General features: G+C 57.1%; 1 protein-coding gene across 1 annotated transcript in view; it reads right to left on the reverse strand.

The window, feature by feature from the left end:
- Nucleotides 1–17,645, reverse strand: part of CACNA1A (calcium voltage-gated channel subunit alpha1 A) — a 247,894-nt gene that overhangs the window by 24,467 nt on the left and 205,782 nt on the right. Inside the window, 6 exon segments of the mRNA XM_058290314.1 lie at nucleotides 2,801–2,951; nucleotides 4,098–4,213; nucleotides 4,302–4,367; nucleotides 4,720–4,836; nucleotides 11,535–11,618; nucleotides 15,966–16,076. Of these exon segments, the coding sequence (XP_058146297.1) occupies nucleotides 2,801–2,951; nucleotides 4,098–4,213; nucleotides 4,302–4,367; nucleotides 4,720–4,836; nucleotides 11,535–11,618; nucleotides 15,966–16,076 (645 nt within the window).

A 17,645-nucleotide genomic window follows, 5' to 3' on the forward strand; every position in this document is an offset into this window, starting at 1 on the left:
CAGCACTGCACGTGGGCCAGCTCACCACACAGGGCAGGAGGCCCTGGGTTTGAACCCTGGACCTCCCATGTGGTAGGCGGATGCTCTATCAGTTGAGCCACATCCTCTTCCCCTGATTACATCTTGCTGGTGGAAGCCACTGGAAGTCAGGACATCAGGCTGGGGTAGGAAAGGAGAAGGGTCTCCTGCTTCCAGTGTGGGTGGGCAGTTGTCCAGGGCAGCAGACAGCTAAGGGGCCAGCACCCTGGAGGTTCGGGCCTCCTCTGATCCCCTGGGTGCCGATAACACTCTCCTTTCATTTTCTTTTCTTTTTTTATTTTTAAAAAAAGATACTTAGATTACATAAATGTTACACACAAAAAATACAGGGATTCCCATATGCCCTACTCCCCACACCTCCCACACCGTCCCACATAAACAACATCCTTCACTTGTATGGAACATTCTTAACAATTGATAAATGGGCGGTGGACTTGGCCCAGTGGTTGGGGCGTCCGTCTACCACATGGGAGGTCCGCGGTTCAAACCCCGGGCCTCCTTGACCCGTGTGGAGCTGGCCCATGCGCAGTGCTGATGCGTGCAAGGAGTGCCCTGCCATGCGGGGGTGTCCCCCATGTAGGGGAGCCCCACACACAAGGAGTGTACCCCGTAAGGAGAGCCGCCCAGCGTGAAAGAAAGTGCAGCCTGCCCAGGAATGGCGCCACACACACGGAGAGCTGACACAGCAAGATGACACAACAAAAAGAAACACAGATTCCTGTGCCGCTGACAACAGAAGCGGACAAAGAAGACGCAGCAAAATAGACACAGAGAATAGACAACCAGGGTGGGGAGGGGAGGGGAGAGAAATAAATAAATAAATAAATCTTTTAAAAAAACCACAGTTGATAAATGCACCCTGGGGCATTGCCTCTGAGCATGGACCACAGTTCACATTGTAGTTTACACCTTCTCCCACGCAATTCTGCATGTTATGGAATGATATAAAATGGCTTATATCTGTCATTGCAATGTCATTCAGGACCATTCCCAAGTCCTGAAACAGCCCCTGTATTACACCTGTTTTTCCCTTTCCCTGCCCCCAGAGCCTTGGCCACTGCCTCCACATCCCCTTTCCTTTTTTTTTTTTTAAAGATTTATTTTTTTCTCTCCCTTTCCTCCTTCCCCATTGTCTGCTCTCTGTGTCCATTTGCTGTGTGTGTTCTTCTTACATTCTTGTCAGTGGCACCGGGAATCTGTGTCTCTTTTTGTTGCATCATCTCTCCATGTGTGCGGTACCACTCCTGGGTGGGCTGCAATTTCTTTTGCGCTGGGCGGCTCTCCTTACGGGGCACACTCCTTGCAAGTGGGGCTCCCCTATGCGGGGGACACCCCTGCATGGCAGGCCACTCCCTACGTGCATCAGTACTGTGTGTGGGCCAGCTCAGCGCATGGGTCAGGAGGCCCTGGGTTTGAACCCTGTACCCTCCATATGGTAGGTGGATGCTCTATCAATTAAGCCAAATCTGCTTCCCTTCCTTTCCTTTTAATACCATCCTGCAGTTAGTAATTCCCTTCAATTTCAGCATCCTCTGATTCTCTTTCAACCCTGTGTAGCCAACCCCTGTATTAAACCCCCTCTGGCTGAAATACCTAGCTGGTTTCTGCTCTTTTGACTGTGTTCTGATGGACACAGGGAGAGAAGAGAGCAAAAGAAGTTTGCAGAGATGAGGCCCCAGAGAGACTTGAGTCTGAAGAGAAAGCATGTTGGAGGGGACAGCTGCTCTGATTCCTGAGTGCTACTTTTTTCTCTTTTGGTTCCTAGTTTCAATCTTTTGCCAGTGTTTCTTATCTTCACATCTTACGGGATTAATTTTTCTCCTTCTGGAAAATTTATCTTTTACTGGTGAAAGTGGGTTCCATTCCTTGCAAACCTCACAGTGCCCTACAGAATGTTTATGTGGCTGACTCCTTCTTGCCTCCTGACTGTACAGAAGGAGGTTGTGGAGAACACGTGGGAATCCCCCACTCTGAATCAGAAGGGCCTGGGGGTCACTTCTCAGTGCCAGCAGTTTTTCCCTCAGTGTAATCCACTGGTTCTCAAACGGGGGCAGTTTTGCCACCCCCAGGGGGTATCTGGCAATGTCTGCATTTCTTTTTAAAGATTTGTTTTTATTTATTTCTCTCCCCTCCCCCATTGTCTGCTCTCTGTGTCCATTCGCTGTGTTCTTCTGTGTTCGTTTGTATTCTTGTCAGCGGCACCGGGAATCTGTGTCTCTTTTTGTTGCGTCGTCTTGCTGTGTCAGCTCTCCGTGCGTGTGGTGCCACTCCTGGGTGGGCTGCGCTTTTTTTTTTTTTGCACGGGGCGGCTCTCCTTGCAGGGCGCACTCCTTGCACGTGGGGCTCCCCTATGCGCTGGGCACCCTTGCGTGGCACGGCGCTCCTTGCGTGCATCAGCACTGCACGTGGTCCAGCTCCACACGGGTCAAGGAGACCCTGGGTTTGAACCCTGGACCTCCCATGTGGTAGGCGGACGCTCTATCAACTGAGCCACATCCGCTTCCCTGCAGTCATTTTTGATTGTCACAATTGGGCGGGCATGGGATGGGTAAGTAGATTGAGGCCAGGGGTGCTATCGAACACCCCAAGAATGTGCAGGACAGCCTCCCACAACAAGGAATCGCCCAGCCCCAGAGGTCAGCAGTGCCCAGGGGATCCCGGGTCCACCTAATCTAAGGCTGGCTCAGAGCAGCCTCCAGTCACACTTTCAGGAAACCCACTCCCCTGCAAGGAAGCCAGCCTCACATGTCCACACACTCACCAGAAACGAGCAGAGGAAGATGAAGGAAACAAAGTAAAAATAGGCGAATTCGTTGCCACACTCAGGAGTCAAGATGCCAGAGTTCTTGTCACATGGTTTCCCGCTGAGGCAGGAGAGCATGATGTTGTGCCAAGCTTCTCCAGTGGCACTCCTGAGGACAGAGAGGGGGCCTCAGCGTCCTGGGTACCTAGCCCAGACTGGACACCGGTGTTCCCCAAGTCATGGCAGAGCCTGGCAGTAAGCACTGGGGTTCTGGCTGGTCCTCCTTTCGGCAGGGGAGGGGGGGCTCAGAGAGGGGTTTCATCCTTGGCTGGGCATTAATAAGTGCATGGAGAGATTTTTTAAAATGCTGATATCAGTGCCCTTTCCCAACCATGTGGGATCCACTTATCTGGGGTGGGGTCTCGGGACACAGGGATGTTTAAAAATAATCCAGGTGGTTGTCATCTCTCGAGACTCTCTCCCTCGAGCACTCTGCTCCACACACATGAGCTTGGCACTGCCCTCGAACACGTCAGCCACCTCCTGCCCCAGGACCTTTGCACTTGCCATTCCAGTCCCCCGCCTGGAATGCCCTTCCCCTAGATATCTACGTGGCTCCCTTCCTCACCATTTCTCTCAAATGTCGCCCCCTGATGGAGCCAACCCTGACCACCTTATTTTAAAACCGTGATGGCCCTAACTGGTGATGAAACCCCTCTAGAAGGAGATTCTTCTAGCATCCTCTAAAATTTACTTACTGATTGTCCTTATCACCCTCATGGGAACAAAAGCTTCAAGAGGACAGAGAATATTGTCTCTTCCTCTCTGCTTTGTTCTGGTACCTATAGCAGTGCCTGGCACATAGAGCACGTCTCTGTTAAATGAATGGAGACGCTCTCTAATGGGCAGCCAGTGTTAGGAATTAAAGAATCAAGCATCAGATTCTCTATGCCTCAGTTCCCTTCTTGATCAGTTGGGCTCCCTAAGAATCCCTTTTTCACTGGATGATCGGGAGGATTCCATGAGATAATGCCTGCAAAAGCCCTCTATGTTTGGGTTCCATCGCCTTTAGCTCTTGCCTGGCCAGGGTCCCTGGGTCCCCATACGCCCACCCCCGCCACACCGGAACAGAAACCGGAGAACACAGTTCCCCATCGGAACAGAAAACGGAGGACACGCCCCTCACCGGAACAGAAGTCTGAGGGCAAGCCCCCCCCCCACCGGAAGAGAAGGCAGAGACCACGCCCCCACCGGAATAGAAGACAGAGGCCTCGCCCTCCACCGGAAGAGAAGGCAGAGGCCACGCCCCCCTCACCGGAAGAGAAGCATGAGGGCCTGGAAGAAGGTCCGGAAGTTGTTGTGCTCGGTGATTTGGAAGTCGTCGTCCTCACTGTCCTCGTCCTCCACGTCGATGCCGATGTTGCCAAACACCTGGGGACGGGGAAGGGGGATGAGCGGGCGGCCTCTCCGAACAGGGCTGCCCTGACCCACCCTCGCCTGGGGGCAGGCGCTCGCTCACCTGCATGCCAATGATGGCGTAGATGAAGAAGAGCATGGCAATCAGCAGACAGACATATGGCAGAGCCTGGAGGGAAGTGAAGAGGGGTGCTGGAGTTCCTTGCCGATAGGGACGCTGTTTCCCTCTCTCTCCTCGCTGGGTCCCGCTACCCCCCTCCCCCATTTGGGGGGCCGGATGCAGCGCTGGGTGGTGCCAGCGCTCGGTGGGCATCTTTGGCACTCAGGGCTTCCGGGGAAACCCCCAGGGCTCTCGGGACACTCCAAAGGAAGAAAGTCAGACAAGAGCCCTGCAGAGAACGGATCCTAAGCAGGGTCCCTCGGAAAGGCACGTCCAGCCTCGGTTTTTGGACTCAGGCACAGGACGGGCGACGCTTTCCCCAGCCCGGGGGTGGGCGGGCGGCAGGGGCAGGGGGGCTCACCTTGAAGGACTGCACAAAGGTCCAGAGCAGAATGCGGATGGTGTAACCCTGGCGGAGGAGTTTGATGAGCCGGGCGGCTCGGAAGAGGCGGAGGAAGCTGAGGTTGATGAAGTTATTCTGGGGAGACGGAGAAAGAGGGGTGACCATCCACCCACCCGGGGGGCACTCCGAGCCGTCAGCACTCACAGAGGCCCCTACCTGAAGCCAACCAACAGGAAAAAGCAAGCCAGACCCCAAATGAGGAGGGAGAGGAGAGGAAGCACTAGTAATGCGGTGGTGCAGAGGAAAAAACTTGAAAAGGGATGGAGTTGGGGGGTGGGGAGAGAGGGTGGGAAGGAGGAAAAGGCATCAACTCAAAAGCATAAGCCCTCCCTGCCAGCCCCACCCGCCATGGGGAAAAGGAAAGAAAAGGAAGGAAGGAGGAAAGGGACAGGCTGGGGGAGTGGGGGTGGGGAAGAAATAACAAAAGAACAAGGAAAAGAAAATATAATCCGAATCATCCAATCAGGAAAAGAATCGAGATGGTTTTTGTTTCTCCCAACAACCAAATGCACTGAGACGAGAGGACACAAGCAGGTCAAGTTGCCAAGTCCATCACACCGCGTGTACGATGCAGAAACACCACGGCGGGGGAGGGGGGGCGGGGGAGGGGAGCCAGCACGCTCGGGGGGGATGGGGCCTGGTGGGTGCGTGCAGGTTTCCGAGGGCATGTTCAGCTCCGGGCCAGAAATGCATCTGTCGTGGGACTCACCGGGCATCCTGCCCTGCCCTGCCGAGCTGCCCACCCGCTCCTGCCCGCCCTTTCTCCTCACCCCACGGCCAAGAGGAGCCACGCAGGAGCCAATCGGGAGAAGCGGAAGAGCATCTTTTCTTACCCCCTTGGCGAGCGGGAATGGGGAGGACGGGAGGGAGCTGGGGTTGATCGGCTGCAGGGTGACTCCTCGCTGCCCGCTGAGTCCGAGAAGATGCATTTGGGGCCCATTTCCCCCCTCTCAGGGATGGCTTCTCAGCTCCTGGGGCTGGGTGGAGTAGCACGGGACCAGGCCTGCGGGAAGCAGGAAGTACGCAGCTCCCGTGGGTGAGCTCGGAAGGGCCCGGGGGCCCACCGAGGGGCCGGTGCTGGGGGCGGGGGAGGCGGGCCGTCCCTGCCCCCAGGACCTCCCTGGGCGGCCCCTGCCTCTGCTTACAGACCCCCTGCCTAAGCCACTGCCTCTACCTCCTCCCGCCAAAGCCAGAACCCAGGGACCAGATGGTGGGGTCGGGGAGGGGGACGGCAGCCTAACCATCCCGGCCTGCCTGCCACGTGTTTTCATTTGGGGGACACCAGTGGGGGTGTGTCTATGTGAAGGGGAGAAGGGAAGGCCCAAAGTCACAAGTGGGCCCAGTTTGGCAGCCGGAGCTCTTCTGCCGGGCCTGAGCAGTTAAACAAATTTAAAAGGGGCCGGCTGTTCTAAAAATCAGGAGCCGTCGCTTAACAACCGGGCTCGCGGGCCACCCTGGTTCTGCTTCCGGCATGGTGACAGTTAGCTGGGGCTCCGTCGTGGCTGCTACCTTGAAACGGACCTCCCCGTGTGCTGAAGTCCCTGAGGGCTTTCAGCACCCGCTCGGCTCCCGCGGGGTTTGAGTTCGAGTCCTGCCTCAGGCAGACACAGAAATCCTCCTTTAGCGGCCGTTTAGGGCAAGAGGACAGCTATCCCCTGCTGAGGGGCGCCTTGACCGAAATCTGCTCTTTGGGATTCGGGGGATCCCTAGACACAGGCCAAGCCGAGTGGCAGAGGGGTCCCAGCAGGTATTCATGGCACCCCCTGTGGGTCGCCAAAGTGTCCTAGGGTTTGGACGATGGATTTGATGGCCACCCTACTTGACCGTTCCAAGGCCTTCCCAGCTAACGCAGCCGCAGCCGTAGCTTGAGCCAGTTCTGGGAGCTGTGGGGGGGGAGGGGCGGGGACGGGGATTTAAGGCATCTCAGGTCCTTGGGATTTGGTGTCCAGATCTCGGACACTCTTTGGGACCTATTGGTGGCCGGCGGGCCTCTGGGATGGAGGAGATGTCCCAAGCACCTCTCAGACGCCCGCCCCCCCCGCCCCAAACCCTGGGCTCGGCTCAGTTGTCACCCTCCAGGCCCCACCGACCTGACTCCGGGCCCTGCCTGGCCACACGGGGAAGGGGCCGACGACCCCGCCGTCCCCTGGCCCCCTCCCACCCATCCCCGAGGTACAAGCCATCCCTTCCGTGGGGCGGGCCAGAACATGTGGACTCGGCAGAGCATGCAAAGGCCGGCGGGCCCTGGAAGCAGCCTCCGCGGGCTGGGGGGGAGGAGCAGGGGGGAGCCTGCCGCCATGCAGGGGAAGCCGGGGGCGGGGGGCTTGCGGGAGCCGCGTGCAGAGAGCATGCCGCCTTCCTTGGGGGCTGTGCGAGGGGGGGAGACACACAGGGGTGGGGGGGGTGCAGGGGACGAGAGAGAGGTTTGGGGGGGGGGAGTGGCCGGGCCCCGATCCTCCAGGCCTGTCTTCTCAAGGCCCCCGAACGCTCACCAAACTCCTGATCCACTCTCCCCCTCTCCCCGCCCCAGCTCCCATCTCTCCACCCGGCTTTTCTGCCTTCCCACCCTGAGCTGCTTTGCACCTCGTGGTCTGGGGCAGGCCCCGGAAGGCGGTGGGGGGCGGGCAGCACCCCAGCATGGAAGGACCGGGGCGTCCCGGGAGCTCTCAGAAGGGCGTGGGAGGGAGGCCAAGCCCCCCACCTCCCCGCTGGCGGCCAAAGGAAAGGCCAAGGCTCAGCTCGGGGTTTCAGACCCCAGGACCACCTGCCTGCCTGCTGGCTCTTCCGGGGGGTCCTGAAAGCACCTCCAAGCTGCCACGTCCCCACCACGTGCTCATCCTCCCTCTCGGCCCTCTCCTGCATCCCCTAACTCCACTTCCCCGGTTCAAGCCAGATCTAGTTCCTACCTCTATCCCCCTCTGCCCCTGGTGAGCCCCCTCCTGAGATGGCCAACCCCCTCCCCACCCCAGTTCTCCACCTCCCCCACTGCCTCCCCCTTCTAGGATTCCTGGTGCCCACGTCCATCGCAGCCTCCTGCCTACCAAGCCCCTCCCACGGCTCCCCTGGTGTTTAGGGCAAACCCCAAGTTCCACCCCAAAGCCCTCAGGGGCCTACCTCCTTCGGCCTTGTTGGGATTTCTCCAGGTCAGCTCCCCTCTGCCATCTCTGCCCCACCCACACCCCCTAACTCCCAGACCCTAACCCCCCACCGAGCTCCGTTCTGCCCCAGGACCTTTGTACACCCGGCAGCTTGGCCCAGAATCCCCTTTCCTCTCCTCTCTGCCTCGTGAGCTCAGCTTATCCTGCCGCTCATGGCACAGTTAACAGATTCGGGCAGGGGGTTGCCCGAGCAGTGCCGGCCTCCCTGCACCTGACTGCTTTTTGCACAGTGCCCCATCCGTGGTGCCAAACGGGCCTTGGTAAATGGTGAATGAGTGCATGTGTGTCGCCAGGGGTCGGGTGGGGGCCTCTCTGCTGCAAAAGTGTCACTGGGCTCCTCGCCAGGTTGGGGAGAGGACAGAGGCAGGGGGGATTTAGTGGGAGTGTGGGGTGTGCTGGGAGCCAAGAAAGTGGGGAAAGAAAGGGAGGGAGGAAGTGTGTGTGGGGGTGACAGAGGAGAGGGGCAGCAGGTGCATGTGTGTGTGAGTGAGACGAAGCACAGGGCCTGTGTGTGCACGTGTGTGAGGGGCAGAGATGGGGGGCACAGCGGGTGTGTTTGTTCACCCAGGGTGGCTCCGGGACATGCCTCCCCGGCAACCTCCTCCTGGGCGCACTTCACAAAGACAGTCCATCCCCTCACCCACCAAGCTCACCAGCCCCGGCAGAAAACCCAACCCCAGCGCCCCTGAAAAACCACAGAGAGAGTGGGAGAGGGGGGAGGGAAGTTGGGGAGACAGACAGAGGGGGAGAGGAAGTTGGGGGGGGCGGGCGTCAGGCATTCCCAGTGCGAAAGCCCGGGGGCACGTGCTGTGCAGCGCGGACACGAGAAGATGCTTCCACGGTTAATGTAAGGCATTTAGACTTCAGAAAGTAGTAAGACCAACCGGATTCTAGATGCAGATGTTGAAGATGGATGGGGGGCGGGCGGGGGGCAGTTGGGGAGGCGCGTTCAGCGTTTTTTTAGGTTGATTGGTAACCAGTGCCAAAAAAACCAATGGGTTTCGGTTCCCGGGCGGGGAGGGGGGTGGTGGGCGCGGGAGAGAAGTCATTGGTGTATAAGCACACAGACCACGTCATGGATGAACAAATGAGTTTCATAGTGCATTTTGATTGGATGAGTTTTTCAGACGGCGTTGCGCCAAGATACAGTTTAAAGAGCAGGCATGGAAAGAGACAAGACAAGAAACACAGTCATTATCCATCGCACGCCGGGCAAGCCCTCCCTCCGCCCACCCCACCCCCACCCCCTCGGCACCTGGGGGCGGCGGCTGAGGCCCTGGGGGCCCCCACGGGCAGGGGCTGGGATCGCTGTCCCCGAATTCTGGGGACTTGCTCCCCCCAGGTTGTCCCCTGCCCCAGCCGGGCAGAGCTCTCCGCCTTAGAACCTGGTGGGCTTACCTGGGAGGCAGCAAAGGGGCGGATCGTGAGCTCCCGGCAAATACCCTCGCTGCCCCCCCACCGCCCCCCAGGCTGGGAGTTAATCCTTCTAGAAGGGTCCAAACAGCCTCTATCTCATCCCCTTTCCACCCCCAAAAAATGATCACAATTCAGGACCAGGGATGGCGAACAAATTGCAAACGCAAGTATATTAAAGGTCACACAGCAGAGACAGTCGCCGCTCTCGGGGGGCGTTTTTGTTTCGCGGCAGTTTCTGCACCAGACACTCCCCGATCATCGTGCCGGGGTTGTTTAAAGGTTGCCTTCGTTTGTTGGAATCACAATAATTCTATAGTAGAATGCTACAGTAATTGCTGAGGGCAGGGAGAAGGAAGGAGAGATGTGATGTGGGGGCATTTTGGGGACTTGGAGTTGTTCTGAATGATATTGCAGGGACAGATGCTGGACATTATATATCCTGCCATAACCCACTGAATGCATGGGGGTAGAGTGTAAACTACAATGTGAACTATAATCCATGCGGTGCAGCAGTGCTCCAAAATGTATTCACCAAAGGCAATGAATGTGCCACGATGATGAAAGAGGTTGTTGATGTGGGAGGGGTGGGGTGGCGTGGGGAGTGGGGTATAGGGAAACCTCTTGTATTTTTTAATGTAACATGTATCTTTAAAAAAAGAAAAAAAGAAAAGATAATTTTAAAAAATGGGGGAAAAAAAAAGTTGCCTTTTCCCTACCAAGAAATGTCAGCCCTAAGAGGGAGGTGTTTCTTTTTTTTTTTTTGCCTGCTTTGTTCACTGCTCTGTTCCCAGGACTTGGACCCATTCCTGGCACCCAGTGGGTGCTCCCTACGTCACTGGCGGGCGCTTGAGGGAAGCTGGGGTCTTGGGAGAGGCCAGGGAGGTTGGCTGCAGCAAATACAGCTGTGAGAAGAGGGGACACGAGTTGCCCAGGGTCCCACAGCTGGCAGGAACGGGCTGCTCTGAAACGCTAAAGTCTCATCTCTACCCGCGGGGGACATGGGGTGGATTTCTGGCTAAAGGCAGTGGGGCTGGCTGGGCCGGTACTTGGGGGACACCCTGGAGGAGGGTGTTCTGTGTCGCTCCCCAGTGCCGCCCGCCTTTCAGCTGGGTGCTGAGACTGTGAGACCCCCGGGGGTGGCCCCCGTGCTGCCAGCACCACCCAGCGTCGGCTGCGGGAGGATTGCCTCTTGCCTCCCCGAGCATGCCGCCTCGGTTTACTTGTCTGTGAAATGGGGCGATGCCCCCTTGCCCACTGCTTAGCCTCCAAACTGACCCCATCCTGCTCTGAGCGCCACCCCAAGCCCCTGGCCTTCCGGCTCCCAGCTGGGCTCGGCGAGGGGCTGGGGGGAGAAGGTTTGGGGTATCTCTCCCTGCCTTGGACTCCAGCTCAGGTCCTCTCTCTGCTCCTTTTACGAACCCTACTGGGACCCAACCTGCAGACAACGCTTTGGTGGCGCCCCCTGGCACGCAGTCCCTTCTTGGACATATTGTTATTTGTACCATCACGATGAGGAGGATGAAAACTCTCCCGGCCCCTTTGCCTTCTGGCTGCCCCCGTGAGGGTCTCCTCCTCTCTCCCCCTGTCCCTCGAGAGCCCCCAAGCCTGGGCTCCCTGGCAAATGGCCAAGGAGAAGATCTGGGACAGGTGGCTCTGGGGCTCTTGCCAGACGAGGGGAGGGGAGGAGGATGTGGCCTTGGGGGCCCCCCCATGGGGTCGACGGCTGACCTTGGGACGAGCCACGTTGGAAATCCGCAGGCCTTGGGGCTAGAGAGAGGCGGGTCCCCACTTAGCCAGAGGGGCACCCTCTGCCCACAAACCAAGCAAGAAGGGTGATTCCAGCAGAATTTGCCAGAAGCTGGTTCCTTCTGGACTGCCAATACCGTGTGACGTTTGGGGGCAGGGTTCTGCCGTGGGACCCCTCTTTTTTTTTTTTTTAGGGTGTACCGGGGATGGGACCCAAGATCTCATTCGTGTGAGGCAGGCGCTCAACCCCCGAGCCGCACCCGCTCTGCTGTGAAATCCTCGTCCACGTTACTCGAAGGCCACGCCTGCCCCGGGGGACCTTCCTGGTCTCATCCTTGGCCACCGTCAAGCGCCCCGAGCCGCCACTGGGGTCCCCCGCTTCTGGATGATTCCCACCCCCGCCCCATCCCTCCAGCCTGGAGCTGCCCCGAGCGAAGCCAGCGAGATACTTACCCCGAACTCGGTCACGAGGATGTCGGTGACGCTTCCCAGGACGGTCACGAAGTCAAAGATGTTCCAGGCGTCACGGAAGTAATTCTAGGGGGGGGGGGAGGATCCCACAAAACAGAGAGGCCCTTTGTCCATCTTGCCAGCACCCCAGCTTGTGGTCACAGTCGTTTGAGAAGGGCAGGACGGCTGGACAGGCTGTGAAGTAGCCTCTGTTCCGAGCACCCCCTCCCCAGGGTCCCCCAGGGTGGGTGGGGGGCACGCCGGGCCCCAGAGGGAGCCGCGAGGACCCTGCTTCAACGGTGGGGTGGCTGTGAGGGCTGCGATCCCCCTCCCCGGCATTTCCCGAATACTCCCCGGACCCCAGGGCCTTTGAGACACGATGTCATCGGCCCTCACAAAGACCCTCGGAGGTCTGCCATTTACCTGGGGGGACTGAGGCTCACGGGTGGCATCTGCCACCTGCCTGAGGTCAGCCACTTGCGGTGGGTGTGTCAGGATTTGAACCCAGGCCCGGGGGAGTCCAGGGTCTGTGTTCGGGGGCCCCACAGCCTCAGGACTGGGTTTACAGCACCCTCTCGAAGAGGGGGTTCAAATCCCAGCCTTGCTACCGCCCAGCTGTGAAGCCACGGGCAAATGACTTGACCTCTCTGTGCCCACATTTCCTAATCTGGAGAACGGGGGACAGGACGGGCCTTGGAGCAGGGACCTTGACATTCCAGTGTGCATGGGACTGTACTTCCTGGCCCTGGGGTTGTGTGCGTCTAGACATGGTCAACGGGTGCTGTGGGTCACTTCCTGACCAGCATGGGGCTTTCTGGAACTTTCTTAGCTCTGAACCTGGTGACCAGCTGCATTCTGGGCTCTTGAGAGACTAAGAAGCAGAGGTCCCCTGCAGGGAAGTGTACACCAAACCTTTGCTGGTTTAAGCCATGGAGGTGTAGGGGATGTTTGTTACGACAGCATCACTTGGCCTGTCCTGACTGATACATCTCTGAGCCACATTGTTACGTTATTGAAATCTGCCCGTTCTGTTCGGCAAGCAGCCCCAGCCCCAAGTTCCTTGAGGCACCTCTGCTGCTTCCCTTGATCCAGCAAAAATAGTTGAGGCTTGGCACTTCTGGGGACTCCCTGCTCCCACATCGGCACCCGCACCCAGTGGCACTGCTGCCTGGATCGGAGGGTCTGGCTCGGACGAATGACCCCTCTCCTCGGGGTCCCCCAAACACGGACCTTCCCAGCGCCCCCACCAAAGCGAGGCCAGGTCGAGCGCTTCTTAGCGGCTGCTGCGTCCCTGCCTGTATCTCCTCGTTGGTCGGTGCAAACCCAGTGCAACCAGGCCCTTTCCAAGAGGGTCTTTGTGACTGAGGCCTCAGAGAGAGAATCGGAAGTCACCCGAGCTGGAAAGGAGAGGACGTGGCCACGGATGGGCAGCTGCGAAGGGAGCCGAGGAGCCCCAAAGACTTTGGGGAGACAGTATCGTCTTGCTGCCACCTTGTTCCTGCACTCCTGCCAGCCTCAAAACCGTGGCCTGATAAATGCCTATTTTTTGAGCCCGGATCGGTCTGGAACTACGAGCGGGTGTTCATGCTCAGGCCTCCGGACTAGAAGTTTCTGCTCTATTGGGGCAAACTGGGCGTCCTCTGGAGTTGAAAGGGGAGGTTCGGTGCGGGTCTGTCTGGAAGTACCAAGGGGATGGGGAGATGGAGCCCAGGCCCCCCGGACTTGCGGCTTGGGATAAAATAACCACATCGGGATAAAATAATCCACATACAGATGTGGAAATGGAGGCCAACGGCCTCGGCCGGCGGTCGCACAGTCCAGGAGGGGCCCAGGCAGGATTCGCACTCGGGGTTGGCCGCTGCCCCTGAGCCTTTGCTCTTCCCCACGCACATCCAGTGACTCGTCCTGGGTCACGCAGCCCGGAGGGGGCAGCCCCCGGGATGCCGAGTCCGGGGTTCTTTCCAAGAGGGCAGGGGACCCCTCTCACCTGGCCGCTCACACCTCCCCCCAGGTGCAATGTTCAGGCACAAATACAGATTCGGGGTCTGCCACCTGCCTGAGTGATCCGGGGCCTGTGGAGGGCCCTAGGGCATCCTTAGTTCTAGAAAACCTCCCCCGAGTGCTTCTGAGGGGACTTTGGAGGAGGAGGAGGGGCTGGTGGACTCTGGGGACCCTACTTAGGGTCTACTGAGCGCTCACAGGCCGAGCCTCGTGCTCAGGGCCGTACACACACGTGTTCTGGGTCTTTCTGATGCCAAAGCTGACGGCAGACCAAGGTAGCTCCCCTGCTCGTCCCCCCCCCCACCCAAGGCATGTGGGCGAGGCCACGGGCTGTGGGTCCTTCTCGTCAGAGAGGCGGGTGATGTGGGTGGCCCCGAGAGCAGGTCCTGGCTCAAGTCGCAGCCCCCCCCACACCCTTCACGACGTCACGTGAGGCGGCCCTTCCAAACTCCAAATCACCCAAGAACTGGGGCCTCTGAGTGTGTCTGGGTGGTGGACCCCTTGGTCAGGTGGGAAGACCTGCTCAGAGGGAGGTTTGTAAATGCATCAGAGTCCAGACAGAAGAGGCATGTGTAGAGAGGTCACATCTGAGTCCACTCCATCACACTCAGGAACACAAACTCCAGAGTAGGGCCACCTGCAGTGGCTCTGACCTAACTTGTGGTTAGCGCTGGGGTTTGGCGTATACTCAGGAGACCTGAATCTCTGGACTGTCCATGTGACAGCCAGGCCCTGAGCCTCAGCAGACTTGCAGCTCCTGCCCTCTGGTTTATTGGACTTACTCCGGCCAGCTAACAGGGAGGTGAAGAAGGTCAACTACCACACCAGGGAGCCAAGAGTGCCTACAACTGCAAGCAGGAGAATTGCATCCATCATGCATGTGGGATCTAAGCCCCCTCTTGATCTAGAGGTGGAGTGGACAAAACCATCCCAGGGTCCACAGGACGGAGGAATAGAGTATGGATTAGAGTGGACTTACTGATATTCTACTACGGAACTATTGTGACTAGTAATGGAAGAAACTGTAGCATTGATGAGGAGAAAGTAGCCACGGACGGTAGCTGCTGAGGGTGGGGAGAGGGAAGAAGAGAAGAGATGTGGGGGCATTTTCAGGACTTGGAGTTGTCCTGAGTGATATTGCAAGGACAGATGCAGGACATTCTATATCCTGCCATAACCCACTGAATGGACTGGGGGAGAAAGTAAACTACAATGTAAACTATAATCCATGAGGTGCAGCGGTGCTCCAAAATGTATTCACCCAATGCAATGAATGTGCCACGATGATGAAAGAGGTTGTGGATGTGGGAGGAGTGGGGTGAGAGGGGTGAGGTGTCCATGGGAACCTCTTATATTTTTTGAATGTAACATTTAAAAAAAATAGGAAGAGAGAGAGAGAAAAAAAAGGAGCCTAGATCACAGCATCCCACTATCATGAAACACGTTTATCAACATATTTAAAAAAAAATGATCTAAAGAGAAAATGCCCTTTATCAATGCATTTGGCAGCAAGTTGCAGCTTGGGGGCACCAGCCACCCGTCTTTCAGAGAACACAGTGAGCTCAGGCTAGGTTTTGGGCTATTGGCAGTCCCTGCAACGCAGGAAGAAAATACTGTATAATTGCGCTACTATGAACCAACTATATTGTGTGGTTCAAAATTTTTTTTATAGGTATCCAGTATATTTGAATGAAGGAATGGCTGTTTTTATTCAACTATGTTTTCTTTTTAGTTTTTAATTGTTTATATTTTCATTTATTAAGTAAAAAATTAAATTAATTAAAAAAATAATTGATTTTAACCAGCAACAGGGGTCAGACGGCTAAGCCTGAAGAGGCCTGCTTGCCCTCAAGAAGGAAAGGAGAAGCTGAAGTTGTGTTAGCCGCTGGTGATAATTAAGAACAATTTTTTTTGGCATCCAATTTCCTGGGCCCCCTGACATCTATTTACAGATTCCCTCGGGGGGGGGTCCCTGGGCCTCAAGGAAGACCCCCTCGCCTTAGTGAGGAATGAAATCCAATGAGTGGGGGCACGATTCCCATGCAAGAAATAAATGGGCGAGAATACACAACGACGGAGTCCAGGGCGCGCGATAAGGTTTGACGCCGACTTCCTGCAAATGCCCTTACGGTTCTCCTGCCGCAGCGTAGCAGGACTCAACGTATCTCTCCCCGTGGCTAAAACCGTCCGCACACCGAGGACGTACCGCTCCGTGCCTCAGTTTCCTTCTCTCTAAGATGGACCCTCCCTGCACCCACCCAATGGGCCTTTGGGAGAAAGGACTGAATCGACATGGGTTCTGGCTATTACGGGCACCGGGTGGGGATCGGGTCCCAGTGAGATCACTGGGTCCAGGTGCCCGAAACGCCGCTGGGGTCGGGGAGATGGCAGCCAGGCACCCCGTGCCTCTCGGCAATCCCGGGACGCACTTACCAGAATCCCAAAAGCCATGACTTTCAGCACACACTCCAGGGAGAAGAGGGAGGTGAAGACGATGTTGAACACACGCAGAGCGTTCTCGTACGCGATCGAGGCCCCGTAGAACTGGAGGAGGACAAGTGGGGGTCAGCGGGCGGGCGAGCAGGGGGATCCTCGGGGGCCCCGGCCTCTCCACCGACCTGCCTCCCGTCTGACTCTGGCCTCACCTGGCTCGCGAGAGGGTGAGCTGGGGAAGGGCCAGCTCCGCACGGGACTTTGCACCTTCAAAACCTCCAGGAGTCTCCCCCCGTCGTAGCCCCCCAACCGTGGGCAAGCCTGACTCAGTGGGAGCGGGGCGGGGTCAGCACGGGCCTTTTTGCTTTATTAAATCCCTCTCTTTCCTTTCACGTCGACACAGGGAATAGACACAGAGGGGGTGCGCCCAAGATGAGATGGCCCCTTCATAATACTTCAACGAGATTTACGACCCCGATCAAGATTCAGGCCCTTTCCAGGACCCCGGGAAGTTGCCCAGTGCTCCTTCCCACTTGGGGGCTTGCCCCACAGGTGACAGCTCTTCTGACCCCCCTCTGAGATCTTCTTGGCCCAAACTCTTGAATCAGAATCGGAGGCAAGGCTCAGAGCCAGCTCCCGGGGTCCAGGAAAGAGGGCGGATGGAGGAAGGAGTTAGGTTTGCTGCAGAGATGGGAGCTTCTGGAAGGTGGGACTGTTTTACACGTTCAGCCTGCCTCGTTTCCCCCAGAAGTTACCAGCATGAAAAAAAGCTGCGTGCGTGTGTGTGTGGAGTGGAGACCAAAGACACAAACCCGAGGCTTTTTAGATCCTGGTTAAACAGACACACAAAACCTGGTTGTAATTTGGGGCCGGCTCAAGACGCGCGTTGAGTTATCACTGTGGTCAAGGGATCCTAAGGTTACCGAGGAAAATGTCCTTCGCTCTTGAGAAATACACAGGGAAGTATTTAGGGGGTAAAAGAGGCTGGTGGAATTCATTTAAAATACTTAAAAACGTAGATGAACAATCGCGCAGGGTGGAAGCAACCCAAGGGGAAATCAACGGAGAAACAAAACGTGGTCCACACACACAGGGGAATAGGATTCAGCAAGAAGGAATGAGGTTTCAGTCCACGCTACATTGTGATTGAACCGTGAAAAGATGATGCTCCATGAAATAAATCAGACACCAAAGGACCAATATCGTACGATTCCACTTTTTTTTTTTTTTCCAAACAGAAAGTAGAGGGAAGCAGATGTGGCTCGACTGATGGGGCGCCCGCCTATCACATGGGAGGTCCAGGGTTCAAACCCCGGGCCTCCTTGACCCGTGTGGAGCTGGCCCATGCGCAGTGCTGATGCGCACAAGGAGTGCCCTGCCACTCAGGGGTGTCCCCCGCTTAGGGGAGCCCCACACGCAAGGAGTGCGCCCCGTGAGGAGAGCCGCCCAGCGCGAAAGAAAGTGCAGCCTGCCCAGGAGTGGCGCCGCACACACGGAGAGCTGATGCAGCAAGATGACGCAACAAGGAGAAACACAGATTCCCGATGCCGCTGATAAGGATAGAAGCAGTCGCAGAGGAACACACAGCAAATGGACACAGAGAGCAGACAATGGGGGGAGAGGGGAGAGAAATTTTTTAAAAAATCTTTAAAAAAACACAACCAACAGATTTCTGGTCCT

The sequence above is a fragment of the Dasypus novemcinctus genome, chromosome 30, assembly GCF_030445035.2.
Source record: "Dasypus novemcinctus isolate mDasNov1 chromosome 30, mDasNov1.1.hap2, whole genome shotgun sequence".
In the NCBI taxonomy this organism is placed as follows: domain Eukaryota; kingdom Metazoa; phylum Chordata; class Mammalia; order Cingulata; family Dasypodidae; genus Dasypus; species Dasypus novemcinctus.